General features: G+C 40.2%; 1 protein-coding gene across 1 annotated transcript in view; it reads left to right on the top strand.

Annotated features, from left to right (window-relative positions):
* Positions 1-25455, top strand: part of LOC126252915 (nudC domain-containing protein 1) — a 136124-nt gene that overhangs the window by 37519 nt on the left and 73150 nt on the right. Inside the window, exons 2-3 of the mRNA XM_049953901.1 lie at positions 14416-14573; positions 15814-15993. Of these exons, the coding sequence (XP_049809858.1) occupies positions 14416-14573; positions 15814-15993 (338 nt within the window). The remainder of the gene's footprint in view (positions 1-14415; positions 14574-15813; positions 15994-25455) is intronic.

Here is a 25455-nt window from a genome sequence, read left to right as displayed (position 1 = left end):
AGGGTGTACCCTGGTAAAAAGATAGTATTTCAGTTAGACTTTTAGATAGAAAGACATACATGCAGAAAAGATTGTTACTTTGCAATTTACGGGAAATGTATGTTATCTATAAGAATATAAATGGTCCAGAAATAGGGTTCTCAAAGTTTTGTGAACTTAGACCCAAATGGTGTGTAACAGTAGGATCAGCTGGAATGCATGCAGTTTGCGTCTGTGCAATTCACCAAAATGTTAAGCTTATGCTTAGCGGAGCTGGTATATGTGAAAATTATAAGGAGATTCTCAGCAAGGCAGTTTGCAGTTTGAACTCTAAACAGTGCATGCTACATCGCTGTGAAAGGTGTCCTGGGCCCAAAGCTATAGCATCTGAAATTGCCAGCTATTTCCTAGATCATGAGCCACAGGAAGTTATTGTGTTTAACCAATGGATACATACCGATCGGGGCCACACTGGACATGAAGCAAATGGTAGTGGATGAATTTATTGAAGATGTAAAAAATAAAATATGGAGTCTGTCATGCCATCATTACATTGCCAAGCATCAAAGCTTGCATCTTAAAGGCCGTAAATGTCATCTGAAAGACAAAGAGCTTGTTGTCCTAATGGATTTTGCAGAACATTATTCTTTTATCATTCAGGATGCTGTGCAAGGTTTCCACAGGGACAATAGTCAAGCAACAATTCATCCATTTGTTATCTACCTTCGTCAAAATGAGAAAGTAGAATCTTTAAGTTTTTCCATTATCAGTGATTGTTTGCGGCATGACACTATTACAGTTCACGTTTTTATCAAGGAGCTCATCAAATATATAAAAGCACGGTTTGCACCGATATCCCACATTCATTATTTCAGTGATGGCTCCAGTGCTCAATATAAAAATTTCAAGAATTTCCTAAATTTGTGCTATCATAAGAGTGATTTTGGAATGACAGCCGAATGGAATTTTTTTGCTACTAGTCATGGGAAATCACCTTGTGATGGGATTGGAGGTACAACAAAGCGGTTAGCAGCAAGGGCAAGCTTGCAACGGCCACTTAATGGACAAATTCTTACTCCCCTAGATCTGTTTCACTTCTGCTCTGAAAACATTAATGGAATTAAATTTGTTTTCGTCAGTAAAGATGAAATTGAAAAAAATATTGTGTCACAAGAAGAGAGGTTTAAACTTGGACAAACTGTAGAAGGCACTAGAGAAAATCATCACTTTTTACCTATTGATGAAACAACAATTCTGGTCAGCAGAGTTACAAATGATTGTTCATCTTTTCTAGCTAAAATGGGTCACAGTAATGAAGGAGGCATATTAATGTCTGCTCTCCAACCAGGACAATATGTTGCATGCATCTATGAAAACGTGTGGTGGATTGGGAATATCTGTGAGACCTCCACAGAGCAAAGGGATGCATTAATAAACTTGATGCACCCACATGGTCCAGCAAATTCATTTTATTGGCCACCAAGAAGTGACAAGTGCTGGGTTCCGGAACACCACATTATTGCAGTTATTCCAGCTCCATTAGTAAATTCGTCTGGCCGGCAATACACCATTCCTCTTGATATTAATCAGAAAATTAATGTAGCATATCAAAAATTGAAATAGGTTAGAGGAAACACTCTAAGGAACCCAAGAGTGCCTTCTAATTTTACACAGGGCACTTAAATAATTTTACTATCAGGCTTGGGAACCTGTGTAAAGAAACCCTTATCAGGCTTGGGATCCTGTGGTAAAGAAACCCACCTGTGGCTGTTGTTGCTAAGCTATCGGGCGTGGCCCCTATGGCAATGGCAATGCTAGTTTTCTCAGGTGAAATGATACTAGCAGTGGTTAAGCCACCATGGACCATAGCAACTCATTTATAGACTTCTTTTCCATCAGTAAGCTGGTGTTGTTCATTAAACAGGCAACTAATAATTAGATGATTATGCAAATAAATTTTACGATTTACATTCATTCTTAATAATAATTGTGTGTGTGTGTGTGTGTGTGAGAGAGAGAGAGAGAGAGAGAGAGAGAGAGAGAGAGAGAGAGAGAGAGAGTGGGGGGGGGGGAGGTGATAATTAAGAAATAACATTGTTTCTATTTTTATTCTTTTGCTATTCGGACTTAAGCTAGGTCCTATTCATCAGGACATCTTATTTCACTTATCCCAGACATTAATAAACATGTACAAGGCAAAATAAAAGATTTCAGGTATAATATGAGTGCCAGAAAAATGTGTTCAAACTTCCAGTGCGATTCTTTGATGATGCTACTTTTTAGGGCCTTATATGCTTGCATTGCAAAACCAAATCCACTTTTCTAGATAGTTTAGAATATTCTCTTTCTAAAGACCATAATTTAGAAGAGTTTGGAGAAAACACTTTTTTGAAAAATTCGACTAAAAATACCCATTTTTAGCACTTTTTGAAAAATCGTCAACTTTACCCTAGATTTGTGAAATAGTGGAAAGCAATAGGAGAATGAAATTTTATATTCTAAGACCTTGTATTGGTGCGTTATGGTGTGCAAAGTTTCATGTACATCCCACAATTACTTTTGGAGATATAAAAAACTAAAGTTCGCATTTTTTTAAACAGCTATTTTTTTGCCCAACTTTGCTTCAAATTATCTATATGAAAATTGCTCAGAAATCCTTTTCTTAACATTTTACTTTAAAGAGCTCTAAAAGTTGTATAAGGTGGCCAAGTTTTGTTTCTTTCATGCAAACACTTACAGAGATATCTCATCTCAAAGTTGCTGAAAATTCAAGGACGCACTATAGAAAGCTGTGCTATGGTCTGAAACAAGTGACTGTATCTCCGAAAGTATTGTATTTCTGAAACCGAAACTTTACCAGTGTTCATTGAGAACATGTGTGAATGTTCATACAAAATTTCATCAAATTCCATGAGGGTCATGTGGGAGCCTCTAGACCACTTGGCATGGAATGAATGACCCAAAGGCTTTAGGAGTACTATGCAGTGCTTCATAACAACAAATTGCCTCCAATGAGCGTGAAGTCGTAACTTCTTCGATTTGTTTTAGCAATTACGCGCGGGCTCATGCTAATGCGCAGTTGAGTCACGTTTGAGTAGTAGATTCTCTCGCTTCTGGCAACAGGAATGCGGCTGTTGGCTGTGCAAGTAGTCGCAGCAAGCAGCTAGATGCTACCGGGAACAGGGGGCGTCAAATTCATCTTCTTGAGGAAAAAACTTTTCCCAAAGCACCTAGCATCCAGCGCACGTTTGCCTATAGATTATTCATATGATTTTTAAACGCTTCCCTGTTGGTTTTTGAACATTTTGAACACATTTTAAGTTGATTTCTGAATGAATCATAAGTTGACTTTTGAATGGATGCATAGTGTACGTGATGTCTCTGTCAAGAGAATCCTCGTCGCATCTAGAAATAAACTTTCCGCAGACAAAAAAGGGGACGAGGCAATACGAACTGAGGGAGAAAAGCCGAACGGATGAATGCCAGTCGCTGTCTGATTATGTGGTTGATTGGGTTTGCGAAAGATCAGCATTGTTATAATTACTAGCGAAATCCATAGATTCAGACTACCAGAATGGAAATAAACGACTGACAGGAATAACAGGTGAGAAAGATTACGTATTATCTTCTCAGTGTATCCAACAAAATGAAATTTTGACAGAAAGTTTTTGGCCAGATCGCTACACTAGTAAGGACCAGTAGTACAGTCCCCAGCTAGCAGTCGCTAAGTTCTGTTCTGGAAGTAGCGTGTTGTACGAACGCCTAACTGGAGAATAATCGCGGGATAACTAAACCTGTGATTCTGGCAGGGTTAGTGAAGTTAATCAGTGAACAAATTTTGACAGTGGCAGAAATAGCTACAGAATTGGTGATGACAAGAGTGTTTGTTAGAACGAGGAAGGAGAAGAAACGGGGACATCACACAGATTATGGAAGAATAAAACGATTCCAAATTTATATAAAAATTTCGTAATACTAATTTTCGATCTCATGCTTGAGAACCTCGTGCGTATGAATGAAATGTGAAAGTATTCCGTAACATAAAGCTCTTTGCTTATAGTAGGCCTAACAGGCATTTGATATTGGTAATTATTGGATTATTATCTGTCGTTTTATGAAAATGACAATTTGTGCAAAAACAGTCTCGTTTATTTGGTGTGTTACAAAATTGCTGCCATATTAGAAAGGCCTATTTTGTTGTATCTAGCAGACAGTGACAAAATAGACGTAATCAGCTCGAGAAACGACACCGGTCTTGGGTATTATTTGTATTAACAGATTTTTCAGTATTAGATAACTACATTTCGATTTTTCATGTAGCAAAACGTTTGACGAACTTTGATGTAATAGACTCTTTCGCAGAAAGGAAAGCATGCCAGGTAAACCTGTAGCAAGATTAGAGAGAAAAAAATGCTAGGAGCTAAGGTTTGAAGAAATGTGTAATTTCTTGCTTATCCCTTGTCAGTATTGGTTTTATATATCCTATATTTAATTTTATGTCACACAAAACAGCAAGTTATTAACTAATAGGCAATAAAGAGTTAAGGTTTTCTGAAGATTTCTTGTTCTCTCGATTACAGATAATCCCATCCGCTATTAATTGCGAGATTTTTTAAAAGAGGGTCAGGCTGTCAAACTGGCCGACTGGGAGTAGAAGAGGCACCACAGGACATTTCAGTTTCCACTCTCCTGGATATAGTTTGGACGTGGGGTAGAAAAATGCTTTAGGAAGAGGCGTGGCATTGCACTTTGGCATACTTAAGACCAAATAATATGTCTTACATTTCCTCGAATATACATGTTTTATGTTTCAGACTTTTGAGAAAGATGTGTGCTACAAGATAAACATATTTTGCAAATTCGATTTTTTTTTGTATTGACCCGGTTCGCAAATGTCGTAGGTCCGGGGCTGATGCGCAGAGCAGTCTGAGTTATAGTGGGTAGTCTCAACGTGACCCGTGTTTACATTTTGTGGTTTTACTGTTTCTCCTTCGTTTACTCTCACGTCAAATGAAAACAAAACGGATATCTGTGGCCGCGTGCTATCAAGTGAATTAAAACACATTCACATAATAACGGAAGGCCGAAATATGTCATTAGTTTCAGATTTTATTTTATTTCCACGTTTCTGACAGTCATGCATTAATCGCCTTGCGGAACAAAGAAGTTATATTAGTCTGTCTGGCTAAAGAAATTTGACTTTTGTTAACCTTTTCCGCAGAGGCAGTCAATATATTTGAAACGAAATGTTTAATTCCACAGTACTGGCTAGTTCTAACTGTTCGCTGTACTTCAAGTGCACGTTTTCATTTTCTAGCACGTACGGCATTATGCCATAATAAAAAACCAAACTTGATATAATACAGTACTGGTGCTCCAAGAAAATTTACGTCCCGAAAACCACACTGAAAAGTTTAATATCAGGTCGAGGTCTACTTCATTGGGAATCTGGACATACGAATGTGCCCTTTAAGTATGCGCTTTAAATGTACACATTTTAATATGGTTCACGAAAGTCCCATGCTCTTGCAGCATCCTCTGATGTCTTGTATCTTTTATGACATAATGTATGATATTTCAATGTTTTACACGTACGTACATACGGGCTTCCTACGTCATGGGCCGGCCGAAGTGGCCGTGCGGTTAAAGGCGCTGCAGTCTGGAACCGCGAGACCGCTACGGTCGCAGGTTCGAATCCTGCCTCGGGCATGGATGTTTGTGATGTCCTTAGGTTAGTTAGGTTTAACTAGTTCTCAGTTCTAGGGGACTAATGACCTCAGCAGTTGAGTCCCATAGTGCTCAGAGCCATTTGAACCTACGTCATGGTACTCGCATTCGGGAGGACGACGGTTCAATCCCGCGCCCGGCCATCCTGATTTAGGTTTTCCGTGATTTCCCTAAATCGCTCCAGGCAAATGCCGGGATGGTTCCTTTCAAAGGGCACGGCCGACTTCCTTCCCTGTCCTTCCCTAATCCGATGAGACCGATGACCTCGCTGTCTGGTCTCCTTCCCCAACACAACCAACCTACGTCATGGTAGCTGCATAAGCACGCTGTGTCGCCTGTTATCTGCACTCGTGGCTACTGCTGAAACGAACTTATTTCTAACAGGTCGCGGGAAAATATTGCGAATGGTGGTTTGAAAAGCGTTACTTTAAAAGTAAATATCCTTTTACGTAAGTTGAGTTATGTGCAAGAATGTATCATGAATTTATTAAATCAAAGAGCGTTTGACTCTCAATTAAAAATCAATTCTTTGATGACGAGCCATTTAGAAGTCTGAATATCAGACATTTATGTCATTAGTAAAAATTTTAGTGGCACATTTGTGTGATATATCTTAAAGTGTAACACGCGTAAAAAAGATCGACAATATTTGCGAAAGCCTAGCTTCTCTTGCAGCTAGAGACCAATATTATATGCGAAAGCTTTGCGTTTCTTGTAGCAACACTATGTATATTAAACTATTAACTTTCCCTGTTTGTGAGTTCGTGCTACTTAAGTTACGTTGCTGTTGGCTGACTACATCACGTGTCCTATGCTCCGAATATCCGCTGTCATCGGCTGGCGAGATCACGTGACATGAGCTACGAACGGCTTACAGAAGCGCATCGAAATCACGATTTCAATGATTCGGAAAGTAACATGCGGTGTTTGGTGGAATTCCAATGTATGCTTTCGTAATACGAAAATACGCAGCATACATGTTGCTGCACATCAAAGATATTTCCAAAACGAGTCTTTTTCCCTGAGTTTCGTTTTCTAAAGTGCCGGGAAATTGTACGCCCGTGTATAAAACCATAACCATTCAAAGGATTGATAAGGGAAAATATACTGTCATCCGGGAGAAAGTGTATTTTTAACCGGGAAATCCGGGAATTTTTTTTCCTTGTCCACGTATACACCCTGTTTCTGCTTCAGTGTGGTTGCACACACAGTTTTATGAATTTTGTTCCTTCCCCGGATTTCAGGCGATAGGATTCTTTTGGGTATGGTTTTAATGCGAGATCTGTGTGACTAAGAAAAAAGGGACTGATAACTCTGCAGTTTTGTCCCCTTAATCTACAAACCAACCAACCAATCAGCCAACCTTCATACACTGCAGTGCCTTGGATGGGATAGATGATGCTTGTGACTGGACTGGAGCAGGTGATGAAGAGTGGATGTATGGAATAGGTCTTGCATCTAGGTATATTACAAAGATGTGACCCAGGAAGCAAGGGGTTAGGAACAAGGGTTGTGTAGGGATTGACAAGGATATTGTGTAAGTTTGTTTGATGGTGGGATACCACTCCGAGAGGGGTGGAAAGGATAGTGTGAAGGGCATTCCTCATTTTAGGGCACGATGAGAGGTAGTCAAAACCCCCCCGAAGAATGTGATTCAGTTGCTCCAGTGTTGAGTGGTACAGTGTCACCAGGGGAATCCTCTTCTGTGGCTGTATGGTGGGAGTTTGGGAGGCAGTGTATGACTGAATAGGGAGATCTGTTTGTGTACAAGGTTGGGCAGCGTAATTATGGTCTGTGAAGGTCTCAGTGTGACCCTTGGTGTATTTTGAGAGGGGCTGCTCGTCACTGCAGATGCAAAAGGCACACATGGCTAGGCTGTGTGGAAGGGATTTCTTGGCATGAAATGTGTGGAAGCTGTCGAGGAGAAGGTATTGCTGTTCGTTAGTAAGCTTGATATGGACAGAGGTACTGATAAAGCCATCTTTGAGGTGGAGGTCAACATCGAGGAAGGTAGCTTGTTGGGTTGAGGAGGGCCAGGTGAAGCAAATGGGGTAGAAGGTGTTGAGGTTCTGGAGGAATGTGGCTAGGTTGTCCTCACCCTCAATCCAGATCACGAAAGCTGTAGTCAGTGAATCTGAACCAGGTGTTGGGTTTGAGATACTTGGTGTTTAGGAAGGATTCCTTCAGATGGCTCATGAGTAGGTTAGCATAGGATGGTGCCATACGAGTGCCTGTTGCCATACCACTGATTTGTCTGTAGGTGATGACTTCAAAGGTGAAGTAATTATGAGTGAGGACATAGTTGTTTTTGGTGACCAGGAAGTGGTTTTGGTTTGGAATCAATTGGACATTAGGAATGGTAGTGCTCAATAGTGGTAAGGCCACTGGTATTAGGGATGTTAGTGTAGAGCTTGGTAGCATCAAAAGTGACAAGCAGGGCATCGTGTAGTAAAGGAGCAGAAACTGTGTCGAGTTGATGGAAGATTTAGTTGGTGTATTTGACACAGGAGGGTAGGTTGAAGGTGTTGGTCCACAAGAGCTGAGAGGCCACCATAACTGGCCACAATAGGATGTCCAGGATGGTTGAGTTTGTGGTCTCTAGGAAGCCCGTGGAAGATAGGAGTGAAGTTAGTGGTGAGGGGGGGGGGGGGGGAGAGAGAGAGAGAGAGAGAGAGAGAGAGAGAGAGAGAGAGAGAGAGAGAGAGAGAGAGTGAGTTTTTGGGATGGGCATAAGGATCTGAGGAGAGACTGGAGAATCTGTTGTATGTCCGGAATGGGGTCACAGCAGTGACAGGGTAGATGGATGAATCTGCCAGCTGGCAGAGACCATCTGCCACAGGTAATCCCTGTGGTTCAAAACGACAGTGGTGGAGCCATTGTTGGCAGGTAAGATTATAAGGTCAGAATCAGACTTTAGGTGGTGGATTGCGGTTCTTTCTGCAGATCTGAGGTTAGTTCGTGTTGAGGGATTTGGTGAATGATGATGAGGTAAGGTCTGAAATTGAGAAATTGTGGAATATTAATAGTTGGCGATTTAGGAGCAATGGGTGTTGATGATTATTGTATGGAGTAGTGAACTGAGTCAGGCAGCATTCAGAATTGGCTTGGGGTTGCGTTTGAGTGGTAGGGTTGGTGGGGGGGGGGGGGGATATGCTGCCACTTTAGTGACCAGGAGAAGAAGAGAAGGTCTTTAATAAGTCCAGCATGATTGAATTTGGGAGTGGAGCAAAAGGCTATGCATTTGGAAAGACTGACACTTCTGTGGGACTATTCATCACTGTTTTGGATCTGTTTGTGTTCTGGATTCTGTATGGTGGTGGGTGAGTGTGTCTCTCTCTCTCTCTCTCTCTCTCTCTCTCTGTGTGTGTGTGTGTGTGTGTGTGTGTGTGTGTGTGTGTGTGTGTGTGTGTGTGTGTGTGTGTGTGGTAAATGTAGGTGGTCTGTGAGGCAAGGTGTGTTGGCTATGAGGGGACGTGGGCCAGATTTGGAGACCGTTGTACAGATGGTTGATAGTAGTAGTCCAATGTGAGAGTAGGAGGTGAACAGTTAGAGATTTTTGAACTGATGTTGTGCATGCTGCTCTATTTCCTGGAGGGTGAGAGTTCATGAGAGATGGGATACAGGATTGTGGGACTGCAGGGCAGGAGAATTTTACAGATGGAGAGGAGGTATTGCAAGGAGGTTTGGGCCTGATTTACATGATTTTGCAGAATTAGGTTGGTGAGGGCTGTGTAGTGGTAGAATTTGAACAGATGGAGATCATTGTGGAAGGAGGGGCTGCAGCCAGGTTGGGTAGTTTGGCAGTAAGGCCATGAGCCAGGTAACAGTGCAGGAACAGTATTTCAGACCTGATTCTGGCTAGGGATAAGCAAACTTTTCTGCTTTGATGCAGGTGGAAGAAGCAAAGATCCATAGTGGAGGATAAAAAAGGCAAAACAATTGATAAATTACATAAAAATATATGCAAAAAGGCTCATAAAATTATGATAAAATGTAAAAATTAAAATGTATGGGGGAAATCACAAAAGTACGGAGCGAATGAAGTGTTGAGGAAAAAGGTGAAACGCGAGGGATTAGGTCTGATAGTGAAAGGCGAAAATTATTTGAAATTGACATGAAATCACAATGGCAAATAAATAAAAAGATGATAATGAGGAATACAGGTCAGTGGGGGGATAGAGTGGGCGGGGGGGGGGGGGAGGAGACAGCGAATGTTGGCTGTATTAGATGAGGTTGAGGTTAATGTATGCTTAGTGGAATAAGAGAATAGAAAGAGAGGGGGATGGGGCGGGTTGGTAGACAGGTTCAACAAGTTCATGTGGCACAGGAACGTACAAAAATGACACATGGAATATATGTGAGAGTAAGAAGAGAAGAGTGATCAGTTTGAAGGTAGATGATTAATTATATTGGTGGGAGAAACCAACAGTAAGCACGGTTACTTAGCTGTTTGGTGTGTTGTGGCAATGCAGTGTGGCTCATAAGTCAGAGCGTGTGCAGTTTGGTAGGCAACAGGTAAAACACACAAAAGAAGATATAGAAAAGGATGGACTGAGCAAAGGAGTGCAAAAGAGAATAGTTACAAAGGAAAACAGCACTGGGCTGCGGGATGGAAGGAAAGCTGTTAAGCAAAATCAAACAATGAAGAATCAAGGATGGAATAATGACAATACCATGAAAGGACAGATTACTACTCACTATTTAGAGGAGCCATTGATTTGCAGACAGGCACAATGAAAAGACTAGTAAACGTGAGCTTCCAACCAAAAGGCCTTCTTTTAATGTATAAAACACACACCTATTCACACAACATGATCACTGTCTCTGGCCATTGAGGCTGGTTTGCAAGTAACTGTGCCTAGTGGGAGAAGCAGTCTCGATGGTGGGGGAAAGGAAGGAGGCTGTGGTGGGAAGGGGGAGGATTGGGGGGGGGGGTATAATGCAACTTACGAAAGCATGCAGGGATGTGGTGGGGACAGATTAGGGCTTCTACGTGCTCTGGAGCTGTGAGGGGGTGTAGGGGGGAAGGATATTGGAAAAGGAAGAAGTAGAGGAGGGGAAAAAAGAGAGAGGTAGAGGCTGGGGGAGTTTTATTGAAAACATTAGAAGAAATAAAAAAGCATGCACATCGTGTCATAGATAAATAATTCAGAAAATAAAATCAAAGCAATGTGGAGTGTAGTTAAAGGGAAATGGGGAAAGTACGACAAAGGGCAAGATGATCTAGAAATTAAAGATACTGACCGAATGGTCCACATCAAAAATATAGCAAAAAGGTAGATTGCTACTCATTGCAAAGATGATGTACTGAGTTGCAGACAGGCACCACGAAATGACTGTTACACATTACAGCTTTAGGATAAAGCCTTCTTCAGCAAAGAAACACACACACACACACACACAAGCAAGCAAGCACACCTCATGCACACGACTGTTACCACCAACAGATCGGGCATTCCACATGATCACTACCACCAACAGATCTAACTGGAACGCAGCTGTTGCATGAATAGCAATCGCTTGTGGTGGGGAAGGGGGAGGCATAGCAAGGCATGGTAACAGGAGAAAAGAGCGCTGTCTGGCAGGGCATTCAGGGACTGGATTGCAGCCTGACGAGACTGCCAAGTGCAGTGTCGGGAGGTGGGTTGTGGGGGATGGGGGAAAATATGGGTAGAAGGAAAGGAAAATAACAGAGAAGGAGAAAGGACGGGCGAGTGCTTTGGCAGAGGGGAACACACAATGAGAATGGGGGATGTGAAAAGGGAGGAGGTGATAATATAGAGGGGGTGAAAACTGGTGGGTGGAGGGTGCGGGGACAGTAGGCTACCGTAGGTAGAGGCCAGCCTCTTCTTTGCGCAGAAGGCTTCAGCCAAAAGCTACAATGTGTAACAGTCTTCTTCTTGTGCCTGTCTGCAACTCAACAGGTCATTTTTACGGCTAGTGGCAATCTATCCTTTTCTTAATAATGTTGATATTCCAACCTGGTGTTTCAATTGTTTAAAAATATAACAAACATTTTTGAGGTTGATAACATTACAAGCTAAATATTAAAGGCATCTCATTCTGATATAGTTAGCATACTCAGTCATACACCACATTTAATGTATCACTCTTACAACAAGATATCTTTCCAGGTAGATTAAGTTGTGGTATTGTTAGACCCCTCTTTAAGAAAGATGGTAGACAGATATTAATGACTATCCACCCATTTCACTGTTAATTTACCTTTCAAAAATTTTTGGTAAGTTAATGTATTTAAGAATGGTGCAAACCCAAGATTCTGAATTGCTCACAGTTTGGGTTTTAGAAAGGTCACTCCATTCAGCATGCTGTCAACCATTTCACTGACTGTGTATTTATGTTTCTGAATGACAATATTTAACCTTCTGGTGTTTTTTGTTATCTGTCTTAGACATTTGACTGTGAAAGTCACATCATTGTTTTGGAGAAATTTAGTTTATGGTTTAGGAGGTGCAATGAGTAAATGGTTAACATCCTATTTAACTAAGACAAATCTTTGTTACCATATGCAATTCTCATGATGAATCTTCTTGTGACTAGAGACAAATTACTGTTGGCAGCCCACAGGGTTCAGTTTAGGTACCACTCCTGTTTTTATTATAAGCAAATGGCCTTCTATCTTCCATTTATAAAGTAGTAGTAGCACTGTTTGCGGATGATGCAATCGGCATCATCAAGCCCAACAGAGCTGCAGTAAGAGAAGCAGCAATTAATAAAATATTCAAAGCTAATAGTTTGTCCAATTCTGCACAAGGTAGAATATATCATCATCAATAGCATGAAGGCCATAAGCCTACGTAAAATTCTTGTCTGCAGATTGATCATCACTTTAATTGGAAATCACATATTATTTAACTGCTGAAACTCTTTGAGTCAAGCAGTATTTGCTCTATGTGTATGTGAAATTGCACTGAAACATCCACTATGTGATCAAAAGTATCCAGACACCTGGCTGAAAATGACTTAAAAGTTCATGGCACCTTCCATTGGTAATGCTCGAATTCAGTATGGTGTTGGCCCACCCTTAGCCTTGATAACAGCTTCCACTCTTGCAGGCATACGTTCAATCAGGTGCTAGAATGTTTCTTGGGGGAATGGCAGCCCATTCTTCATGGAGTGCTGCACTGAGGAGAGGTATCCATGTTGGTTGGTGAGGCCTGGCACGAAGTTGGCGTTGCAAAACATCCCAAAGGTGTTCTGTATGATTCAGGTCAGGACTCAGTGCAGGCCAGTCCATTACAGGGATGTTATTCTTGTGTAACCACTCCACCACAGACTGTGCATTATGGACAGGTACTGTATCATGTTGAAAGATGCAGTCACCATCCCCGAATTACTCTTCAGCAGTGGGAAGCAAGAAGGTGCTTAAAACGTCAATATAGGCCTGTGCTGTGATAGTGTCACGCAAAACAACAAGGGGTGCAAGCACACAAACACGACCACACTCTAACACCACCGCCTCTGAATTTTACTGTTGGCACTACACCCACTGGTAGATGACGTTCACCAGGCATTTGCCATTCCACACCCTGCCATCGGATCGCCACATTGTATACTGTGAACATTTTTTTGCTGTTCAGTCGTCTAATGTTTACGCTCCTTAAACCAAGCGAGGAGTCGTTTTGGCATCTACCAGCATGATGTGTGGCTTATGAGCAGCCTCTCGACCATGAAATCCAAGTTTTCTCACCTCCCGCGTAACTGTCATAGTACTTGCAGTGGATCCTGATGCAGTTAGGAATTCCTGTGTGATGGTCTGGATGGATGTCTGCCTATTACACATTACGACCCTCTTCAACTGTTGGCAGTCTCTGTCAGTCAACAGACGAGATCTACCTGTACGCTTTTGTGCTGTATGTTCATGTTTCCACTTCCCTATCACAACAGAAATAGTGGACCTAGTGATGTTTAGGAATGTGGACATATCGCGTACAGGCATATGACACAAGTGGTGCCCAATCACCTGACCATGTTCGAAGTCAGTGAGTTCTGCGGAGTGCCCCCTTCTGCTCTCTCACAGTGTATAATGACTACTGAGGTCATTGATATGGAGTACCTGGCAGTAGGTGGCAGTGCACTGCACCTAATATGAAAAATGTATGTTTTTGGGGGTATCCGTGTACTTTTGAGCACATAGTGTAGCATAATATCGTCATCTGATGTTCGTCTTCTAACTTGATGTAGCACTGTGTAAAAAATTGGCTAGTTAATCTTGTTCAAAGAATTTCACATGCACAATTCATCTGTAGCATAGTTAATTTAACTGCTGAAATAAATAAATTACTGCCAATTTCAGAGGCCACTCCTTTCAGGTTTGTCTAAAGTGTCTCACTGTTTTTGTGTTTTAAGAAACATTTTTTTAAAAGAAATATGCAATTTCCATTACAAACACTTTAAATTCTAGCACTTTTATATAAATATTGCCTCACAGTATTATTGTTCACATCTATATTTCTTGATATAATAGACCAACTTGGAATTAGCTGTGGCTAAATCGATCCCTAGTGGTTTGAGTGTCAGTTCCTGTTTCTTATAAGATAATGTTCTGTTTCCAAATGTGGTGAAATGTGGTGTTAATATTCAGATATATTGTTAGTGATAGCATAACTTAAATGTAAAAAATCTGTTTTTGTCCTAATTTCATATTGCAGTTTACCACAATAACATTCTTTGTTTTCTGTATGTCAGATGTTGACCACATCCTACCTAGTGATGATCAGTACTCACTCCTCCATGCCAAAGTTTTTGGACTCCATAATCACTTGTATGCAGATGTATTATCAGAAGACAATTTATATTACGTGGATGAGAGGTGGAGACTGCAGCGAGTGAGACAAAATAATTTGGTAAGTCAAAGGTCAGATACAAAATGCTAATCTTTGTTTCAACTACATTCTGCCTAGTGGTGATCAGTACTCGCTCCTCCACACCAAAGATTTTGGATTACATAATCACTTCTATGCATATGTATAATCAGAAGATAATTTATATTACGTGGATACCTTGGTAAAAGCTCTTGTAGAGAACCCAAGAAAATTCTGTTCCTACATAAAATTGCTTAGTGACTTGTTGATCAGTCTGTCATGGCAGTAGAAGACAGCAAAAGGAAAGCCATATTTTTAAATTCTGCATTTAAGAAATCATTCACACCGAAGGGTAGTACAAACATATTGGTGTCTGACACTTGTACAAACTCCCATATGGGGGAGTTGGCAATAGGCGTCCCTGGTGTAGAGGAGCAATTGAAAGAGTTCCAAACAAATAAGTCCGCAGATCAAGACTGAATCTTAGTTTGGTTTTACAGTGTGTACTGAACGGCATTTGCCCCTTAGTTGGATTGCATTTATTGCAAATCTCTCACTCAGCACTGACTGGGGAAAAGTGCTGATCACCCCTGTCTAGAAGAAGGATAAATGAAAAGACCCAAAAATTTACCGACCCATATACTTGACATTGGTGTTCTGCAGAATTCTTGAACATATACTCAATTCAAATATAATAAATTCCCTTGAGACAGAAAATCTGTCCACAAATTACTTGTGAAACCCACCTTGCCCTTTTCTTAAGTGATATTCTGTGAAACATGGATGACAGGTAACAGGCTGATTCTTTATTTCTAGATTTCTGGTAAGTGTTTGACATGGTGCCCCAGTGCAGACTGTTATCGAAGGTCTGAAAGTACAGAATAACATACATTCCGAGAAAGGATCACAAACATAAGAGAAATTAGGGCTTGTACAGAAGCATATAGATAGTCATTTTTCCCTCACTCTTGTTCGCAAGTGGTACCGGAAAGTATATGACCAGTAGTAGTACTACAAGGTACCCTCTGTCACTCACTGGTAGGTGGAGGTTGTGGCGAATGACACCAAATAATTTGGTAAATTATAGATCAGATACAAAATGCTATACTTTGTCGATATCATTGCAATTTTAGTCATTGGATTAATAGCAGGCTAGATGAAAAAGGATTAATGAAATTGAAGAGGCCTTGGCAGATCAGCAGTAACCTTGTATTTGACTCAGTTTGTATGGGATTTCACTGTCCATTGCACCTTGTTTCACCCCAGATTTCAATTTTGTTAGACAGGTCGTTTTGAAGGTCTTCATACCATGTGGGAGATGACAAAACATCATCCCCGAAAGCTTGGTCACTACAATCCATCCCTCAGTTTCACATCGGCAGATTTTGCTGTTGTTTCTGATGGAGCTGGAAGTCTGTACATTGTGTACACTGGTAACAGAGAGGAAGCAGATTCATTTCAGGTAAGGATTCAGTACATATTACAATTTCAGTTACACAACAATTGGATAATTACATAACATTCCTGGATAATTACATAACATGCCAATTATGTTGTATTGAACTGATTCATATTCTCAAATGTATTACTCAAGGAAGTCTTTGTTGTTTGATGTATGCCTTGGCTGTAAATACTCTCTGAGCATGTTTTGGACACACCTGTTTGGGGATCATTTGATTGCCAGTGGGCATGTGGCACCTATTATTTGTTTCCATGTTACACTAGCTTTCAAAATATAATGTAATGGTGCTGGAATATCGTGCACTTCAATGAATTTTATTGCATTTAAAGAATTAAGATTTATTAAAAATTCGAGTATTTCCTTTAATACATAAAAAACTGCAATAAAAGAAACCAAACCTATTATCCATTTCATAATGATTGGCCCCTTAATTTGAGCTCATATTCTGGTTACATCCTGTGATGAACATCAATGTTTTGTGCCTTGCAGGAATTGTTGAAATGTCTACTTTTATTTGGTGTTTGAGTATTACACTGTAGTTGAAAAGAGGGTGACATAAGCAGTAATATTTAAGACAAAGCATTCTTTTTTGAGCATTTTTTTGAGGGTGTTAACTTTGAGGAGTTGTAGAAGTCAGGCCGTAAATTAGGAAAAATATTTCAGGTGCACAGTTTAAAGATGCAACTGTTCTCTATTTAAAGGTAAATTTTCATTGCTTTCCAATTAGCCATTTTGTCCTAATAATAGTGGGTGTAGATTTCTGCAGTTCACCTAATGGTAAAACATACAGGGTGAACATTAATAAAACCGACAAACTACTGGGACAGATTCCTGATTGGAAATGGAGGGTAAAAGGTCCTATGAACATGTGTCCAGGAATGAATGGTGTGTGTGCAATGACAAGAAATTATTCCAGAACACAGTATAGATATCTATTGCATCCATGTCATAACAGATGTTCACAGTAGCCTCCATGGGACTTCAAGTGATAGGGGTATCAGCAGTTGTCATGCAGGATACACATACCGTATTTACTCGAATCTAAGCCGCACCTGAAAAATGAAACTCTAAATCAAGGGGGGAAAAAAAAAATTCCCGAATCTAAGCCGCACCTGAAATTTGAGACTCGAAATTCAAGGGAAGAGAGAAGTTTTAGGCCGCACCTCCATATCGAAACAAAGTTGGTCCATTGTAATATGAGGCACTATTTAGGTTGAATGAATGACGATACAGCTACAGTAGTTTGGTTCGAGTCGTAAGCTTAGCAGTTAAGCTTTACCAGGTGGCCATTGCTATGCGTCAGGCGCTCCGTCCGTATTTATACGGGCACCCTTCCTTTTTCACGTGCTTCGTCTGGTTTGAATTTATTGCTTATTTTTCTTTGATCTGATAAGTGCCGTTCTCTTTGTTATAGGTGTTTACATCACTCTAAGCTGGAAATGCATTACTGTACTGTGTCATGCATTGGTTGTTGCATTCTGATAATGAGTGTTTACGGCCGCTCGTGGCGTGGCTTGCTTTTGTGCATTCTACCGCCGCTTACAATTAAAAAAAGGAGAGAGAGAGAGGGGGGGGGGGAGAGAGAGAGAGAGAGAGAGAGAGGAATCATCTCATTAGCGAAACAATGGCAAGAGACTGCTATTTGTTGTTACTTACACTGCTGCTTTCTTTGATAATGATCAACAAGAACCAAATAATGGACTGCGTATGATAGATGTTCTGAACGAGAGTTTAGCTAAAATGTTTCTCCGTTTGAAAATCTTTGCAGACGCCTCTTCTGTACATTACATTCTGCACAGAAATTAGAGTCATCTTAGATTTAAAAATGTAATCAATTGCCGTGCTTCATTTCTGATTGTATCACTATTAGGCATAAGAATAATACGAATATAAACATGACATGATATGTATATTCTTCCGCATTTGCTGCTGTCTCACACTAGTTTCGTAGGTTATTAGGCAGACAGGATTTAAATGAGATAACAGCAAACACGAAAGAATACATGGCAAAATGTTTATATTCGTATTATTCTTATGGTGAAGAGAATACTGCATGTGATTCACAATTCATAAAAGTTCCTATTAGTAACCATCGCTTCTCACAGGTAGGAAAAAATTCAGAACTTAGAGTTGGCCATATTGACAAACATCCCCAACAGTCTTGCCAGTCGGATTTTCGTAGTACATTGAAATGCTGCTACATTCGAAGATTAACAATACAGAATTTGTATTTACTTCGTTGGATAATGTATGAAAATGCAGTGGTCGAAACTCGGGGAGGGGGGGGAGGAAAAAACTCTTCTTCCACCTCCTCCTCCTCTTCTTCTTCTTCTTCTTCTTCTTTTTTTTTTTTTATACTGACGCAGAGGTTTTGGCGCCAGTATTTATCTTTGTGCCTGCAAAGCATACCTGTGTAGCACTACATATATTCAACGGCAGAAGTTAGTTGTGGCGGCATCTGCCAACATTTTTCAGAACTTCCGCTTCTTTGCACTCGATTCTAAGCCGCAGGTGGTTTTTTGGATTACAAAAACCGGAAAAAAAGTGCGGCTTAGATTCGAGTAAATACAGTAATCGTGCTGTGGCTTGCACCTTGTTGGAAAGCCACTTACTTGGAGCTCGTACTAGGGTTTGTCTCAATATTCTGTAGAACTTTGTTCTCTCAAATCTGGTGTATGCACAGTCTGCTGCCTCCCTGCACATTCGTCTGTCTGATACAACCCATGTTCATGCAGATGCCCGAAAATGGCCTGAAATGTTCTGTGATTTGGTTGGTGCTTGGTGCTTGGAAGAGTATTTGTTCTTGTGCTGGCTCTTGACCGTTTCCATCTGCTTGGCTGTACACAAACACCATCTTTGCTTGCGCCCAACACAAATACCGAACCATTCTGCTACTATGGTATATTGTGTCAATCACATAGCCTGAAATATATAAGGAACACACAGCATGTAGTCAGAGGAATTGTGATTTATCAGCACCATCTACCGTGGCAACAACGCATTTTCAGACCCATGTTTGTAGGACCTTTTTTCCTCCATTTCCTGTCAGGCATCTGTCCCTGCAGTTAGCCAGTTTTATTAATGTTCACCCTGTCTTTGAACAGGATGAAAAGTGTAAATGCAAGCTCTGTTGTTGCCATTCACAGCAGTTCATATGCTATGTTGCTGGACCTCTGAACACTAATTCCACTTTTGTATTCGTTGTTACAGTTTACTTTGTGACTCACCATTAGATAGTAAACAGTAGTGTAGCCTGTCATTGTTTTGTACTCGTCTTAGATAGCCTGAGTCATATAATTTGTTGCCTCTTATATGTGTGAAACCATTCATCGTTTATGGAGTTGTCAAAAGACTGTGATGATCTACTTATTTTAAGGCCGAAAAGGAACAGGATGCGAGCAGTTGAATATCACAGCTAGTAGAGAGAATTTCTAAATTTGTCAGAATTAGTGGAAGTACAGTCAAGTGAATTTTGAGAGAATATAGAGAAACTTCATGTCTTTTATCACCAAAAAGGAGTACTGGCAGGTGACAGAAGTAAGCATTGGACGAGTTTACACAGGGAGCCACAAGAAGGAAAATCAAAGACTTCTATGTGGAAGAGCAGTTTCCAACAGTAGCTGCCATATTGGAAAAGTTAGACTGAAGTGGAAGAATTTCTGATAAGAGTGAAACAACCCCTTGTCATTCTATTCAGAAATTGGCCTTCAGATGCAAAACATTCAACAAATAAACCTGTGCTGATGGAAAAGAACAGTAGCAGGAACAAAAGAAATGTGTTCTTGCAGGAAATAACACTTCACAAACAAGGGATGGTCTATTTGTTATACTAAAGAGAATTGGTGTAGTGCAAACCATTCCAGAAAGTTTGGATGGCAGGAACAAAAAATGCCATTGCAAAATGTGTTTGGTTATCACAGAGAAAGTGTTAAAGAGTGTAATGGCTTGAAAGGATAAAGTCAAATGCCATCCAGTTCTGGAAAAATTATTTGTAGGTGCCTCATTGGGGACAAAGATGGGTTCATGCAGAATTCTGGCTCGTGTTATTGGACAACCAGGAGGTACATATTATCATTCTGAGGTGAATACCATATACTACGAAGAGTAGTTTAGAAGCGTGCTTGAAAAATTACCTTACTGGTCAGGCTTGATATTACACTATGATAAATCCAATGTCATGAAATCTATCAATGAAATGGAGGAAGGACTCTATTATTGAAGGTATGTAAAGGAGTAATATACATCTTCCATCTATGCCGCATTGTTTGAGGAACTTTCTATAGCAGACCCACTAGAATATGTGCAACTGCACTCGAGGTCACAAGGATACCTTTTGGAAGTGTATTGCACTCAGTGGATAGCAATAGGACTACCGCTGATCCAAGCAGATGACTGCATTAGCAGCAGCGAGACCTCGGACAACAGCGATAGCAATTAAAGTTGCTCTTATTTCATTGATCATTCTTTCCTGCAAAATTTATTTGAGCTAAATGATTTTTCATTTACTGTTAAAGTTTACCATACACAAAAAATGTCATTGTTCATTTATTGAGATCTGATTGTATATCAAGTGTTCGCTGGAAATTTCTCTTGTTATTGCACTCTGCTTGCGACAATAACTGAATGCATCAATGCTACTTTGGAATGCTATGCAAAGTTGCCATTCTTCCTGGTGAATATGTGCTTATCATGCATTACAACTATGACGACAGCGCGTTAGTGTCACAACTACGCTCCACCGCAAAGTCGCATATATTACAGCTGATAATGCAGTTGCTTTACAAACTCAATTGATAAACACGGGGAGTATTCATTAGCAATGACTCATGATATAATGTTTGAGCTTTGTACCTGTGCTTTCTCTGTTGCAGTGGCTACAATAGTAAACTCAACCTTAACATCAGCCTCTTATGTTTGACATTATAGTGATGAAACAACTAACCAGAAAATAATGAATATTGACGTGCAAATATAACAAGATTGTGTAATTAAACTGTGGACACGGAATGTTTCTCCTAGTTACGGTCTGACTTCTGTGACTCCTCAAAGTGGACATGCACCAAAAAATGCTTGAAAAAGCACCCTTTCTCTTAACTATTACCACCTATGTCACCCCCATCATAACTAAAGCGTAATATTCATACGTGAAATAAAAGTAGACATTTCCATGATTCCGACAAAATGCAGCACATTGATGTTTGTCACACGATGTATTCACAATATGAGCTCAAAGCCAGGGTCAGTGATTATGAAGTAGATAGTAATCATGGTGGTGTATGAAGCAGTGATCCAAATTGGCAATTGTGGAGGCAGATGGACAAACCACAGTGGAACTTTGATTGATTTTTCAAATGCTGACATTGTAGCTGTTTTAATGAAAAAAGATAACATTGTGCTTGTATTCATTTATCAATAGTCCAGACATTTGAATCACCTTTTCTTTATACAACATTATTAGGAAAATGAGAGATTACTACTCACTATAAAGATGACACATTGGGTTGCAGATAAGCACAACAAGAAAACTGTTACATATTAAGCTTTTGGCCAAAGCCTACTTCAGAAAGGAAAACACACATACATTCATTCACATAAGCAAGCACACATCACGTACACATGACTGCCATCTCCAGCAGCTCGACATTTCAGTCAGAGGTGCTTTAGGTGTGTGTGTGTGTGTGTGTGTGTGTGTGTGTGTGTTTTTCTTTTCCTTTTCTGAAGAAGACTTTGACTGAACGCTTAATTTGTATTAGTATTTTTGTTGCACCTGTCTTCAACTCAGTCTGTCATCTTTACGGTGAGCAGTAATCCCCTTTGCGTAGTGCTGTAGATATTCCAACCTGGAGCCTCCATTGTGTGAGTATCCTTATACAATTTATTCATAATCAGTCTGAAGGATACTGCTAACTTCAAATCTATTAAGAAAATGCACCACACTGATAAAATGTGTACATGATACAATTTCACTTATAATGTGTAATTGAACATGATATAAAATAGCGAACTCAAAGTATCTCTTCACTTTCCAACCCAAAACAACACAAATTTATCTTCTAACAGCTGTTTACATACAAAATATATATGTCATAAAGGCAAGTACCAGAGCTGTGCCAGGTGTGGCTCTGTATAAAATTAAAAAAAAAAAAAAAAAAAAAAAATGAAAACCATCATTATCTAATAAAATATTTACTAAAATAACTAGTTTCAAACAATTATGGCTGCGCGGTCTGTGGGGTCTTGCCACGGTTCGCACAGCTCCCCCCTTGGGAGGTTCAAGTTCTCCGTCGGCCATGGGTGTGTGTGTTGTTCTCAGTGTACGTTAGTTCAAGTTAGATTGAGTAATGTGTAAGCCTAGGGAACAAGGACCTCAGTAGTTCGGCCCCATAGGAGCTTACCACACATTTCCAATCAATTTTGATCCTTTTCAGACCAATCTCTGAAATACAGGCAATGTTACAACTTACAGCTACACAAACAATGAAAATTATAAACCAATATAATAAAACAGAATTAATGAAACGATGTATAGCCAAAGGTGATGAGCAGAGGCAGCGGCGGTAGAATATCAACTGTATGTGCAAAGACACATATGTCAACTGCTGAATAGCATGAACACGTTATATGTTAGATCACCTTTGCTGTGATTGTGTTCGAATAATTTATTTTGTACTTTTATGTACTCCCCACAGAGGGCAGCCATCGTTCTCATAACTGATTTTTATAGGCTTCTATATTACTATTGATCATTGTTTTACTGATTCATTACTGTTGCAGAAGTTAATGATGTAATTTAATGTATTACTTTTTTTTAATACTTGGATTTATAATTCAGATATTTGTGACACATTTTTACATTGTTACATTTCATTGGCCCCTACCAAGTCATGCAGCACTCGGGTCTTCTCCTATTTAACCCATAATGTACTTACACTATTCGGGATTTGATGTTTATATCTTTGCACATATGATTTGTGCTGTCCCTGCCTCCACTCACTATCTTATGGCATACATCCTTTTTAATTATTTTATTTTATTGGTCTTAGTTTTTAACTTTCATCATTTCCGTGTCCCTTTAAGATGTAACATTATCTGTATTTCAGAGATTGTTCTGAAGACGATCATAAGCAATTGAAACCATTTACCATTTTAATAAATATTTTATGCAGTCAAGACTGTTTCAAAAAGTTTTAACAATAGGTAGTACTTGTGTATACCAAAGTGTCGTGTGTTTATTGCATATTTTAATTTTGCGTGCAGCGTTTTTTGAAAAAATAAGTATTGAAAGGCAACTAGGCAAATAAGTGTCACCTGTTGGTTGCCTTTTAACAAATTGAAGTAAGTGCTACACCTTGCCCAGGACTTGGTTGGTATTGATGTATGCATTTTGTATGCAAAGGAGTTGTAACAAGATAGGTCTTGTTCATACGGAAAAAAAGAAGTTTGACATTTTATGTCATGTTCACTTACATGTTCTTGTTAACGTTTTATTTTGTACGTATTTTATCGATAGGTTTATTTTCTTGGTAGGTTCCATAATGACGCTATTCCTGAAATTGGTTATCAGTTAAAAATGACACTGGCTATTAATAAATTAATGTTTAGGTCATTAGTTGTAAATTAATAATGTTTTAACCACAAAAAGTACGAGGTGTACAACTTTGCTTCCGCCGTTTTTTCCCCATTTGAGGCTTTAATGAAACAAATTGGTTACTCATGTATTATTCAAAGTATTTTCCATTGCTGGCCACTACTTTCTCCCATATTTCGGGCAGTGTACGAATCCTGTGTCGAAAAAATTGTTCATTGTTTGAAGCGATCCACGAATCGATCCAATTTGTAACTTCTTCATGAGATCGGAAGTGTTGGTCAGCCAGGCCATGTGCCATTGATCTAAACAGGTGATAGTCAGAGGGAGCAATGTCTGGAGAATATGGCGGGTGTCATAGGACTTCCCATTTTAATGTTTCCAAGTATGTTTTGACCTCTTTTGCAATGTGGAGTCAAGCATTGTCGTGCTGCAAAATCACTTTATCGTGCCTCTCGCTGTTTGCGGCCGTGGAGTCAAGCATTGTTGTGCTGCAAAATCACTTTATCGTGCCTCTCGCTGTTTGCGGCCGTTTGTCTTTTAATGCTCTGCTCAAACGCATTAATTGCGTTTGATAACGAGCCCCTGTGATTGTTTCACTTGGTTTTAACACCTCATAGTGCATGAAGCCAAGCTGGTCCCACCAAATTTAGAGCATGATCTTGGAGCCGTGAATATTTGGTTTGGCCGTCGACTTGGAATCGTGGCCGGGATATCCCCATGATTTTTTGCATTTAGGGTTATCATAATGAACCCATTCTTCATCCCCGGTCACAATGCGATGCAAAAATCCTTTCCGTTTTTGCCTCTGAAGCAACTGTTCACAAACACACAAACACTGTTCAACGTCTCTTGGTTTCGACTAATGCGAGACCCAAGTTCCTTCTTTCTGAATCATGCCCATAGTCTTGAGACATTTCGAAATTGCTGTGTCACTCTCACTAATCGTGCCAATTCTTCTTGAGTTTGACAAGAGTCTTCACTCAACAATGTCTCCAATTCTGCATCTTGGAAAACACTCTCAAGAGGGAGTTGTGCAAGAAAAATTAATCTTACACCCTACAAAAGTTATTGGTCCTCCAAGTAGTTGCTGTTGTGCTGTTGACTTTGGTGCAACGTCAAAAGTATCTACATTCTTGTAAACTGGTAGTCTCATTCTCCTTCTGTATCTTCTCCTCCTGTAAGGCATGGCTGTGTGTACTGTGCGGCTGCCTCGAGTCGAATGAGCATGCTGTTGCCTCACGAGCGAGACTGGGCCCCCTCCAGCGGATGCGGCAACTGATAAGAGCACAGCAGCCAATCAGCGCCTAGCCGGAAGGGCATTGCCGCAACGGAAATGCTTTTTAGCAGCGGATCGCGCTCATTTAAAACTAAGCGCGATCCTCCGAGCCGTAGCGGCGTCTGGTGGAACTCGTTTCAAGGTCACCCGCCTTGCACAACAACATGGTGGCTAAACACACAGCCATGCGAGAAATTCCCACCCACCTCCCCAGGAGTCGGAACTCCCGCACCCTATAGAAGATAGGCCAGTCTACGACGTTAAAATCACCGTTCTTGAAGTGTTGAAACCACTCACGGCACATTCTTTCACACTAATAGCGTCTTTACCGTACGTACTTGAGAGCATTCGATTCGACTCGGCCACTGTTTTCTTCATATTGAAACAAAACAGTAACACCTCTGGCAAATGACAAGAATTAGGCTCATAAACCGACATTTTCAGTCAAGAACAACTTTATGATGCAGACACAAATTGACTAATGTTTGAATGAGGTTATGTTGACCAAGGTCCAAGCTAACTGCCTGATGTCTGTGATCTGTTTCTTTCGACCACTACTTAGGCCTACCGTTGACGCCACCTATTGGCAAATGGCGGG

This window comes from Schistocerca nitens, chromosome 4 (genome assembly GCF_023898315.1).
Source record: "Schistocerca nitens isolate TAMUIC-IGC-003100 chromosome 4, iqSchNite1.1, whole genome shotgun sequence".
NCBI classification, from domain to species: Eukaryota; Metazoa; Arthropoda; class Insecta; order Orthoptera; family Acrididae; genus Schistocerca; species Schistocerca nitens.
The sequence above is the reverse complement of the archived record's forward strand: the minus strand, read 5'-3'. Positions and strand labels throughout refer to the sequence as shown.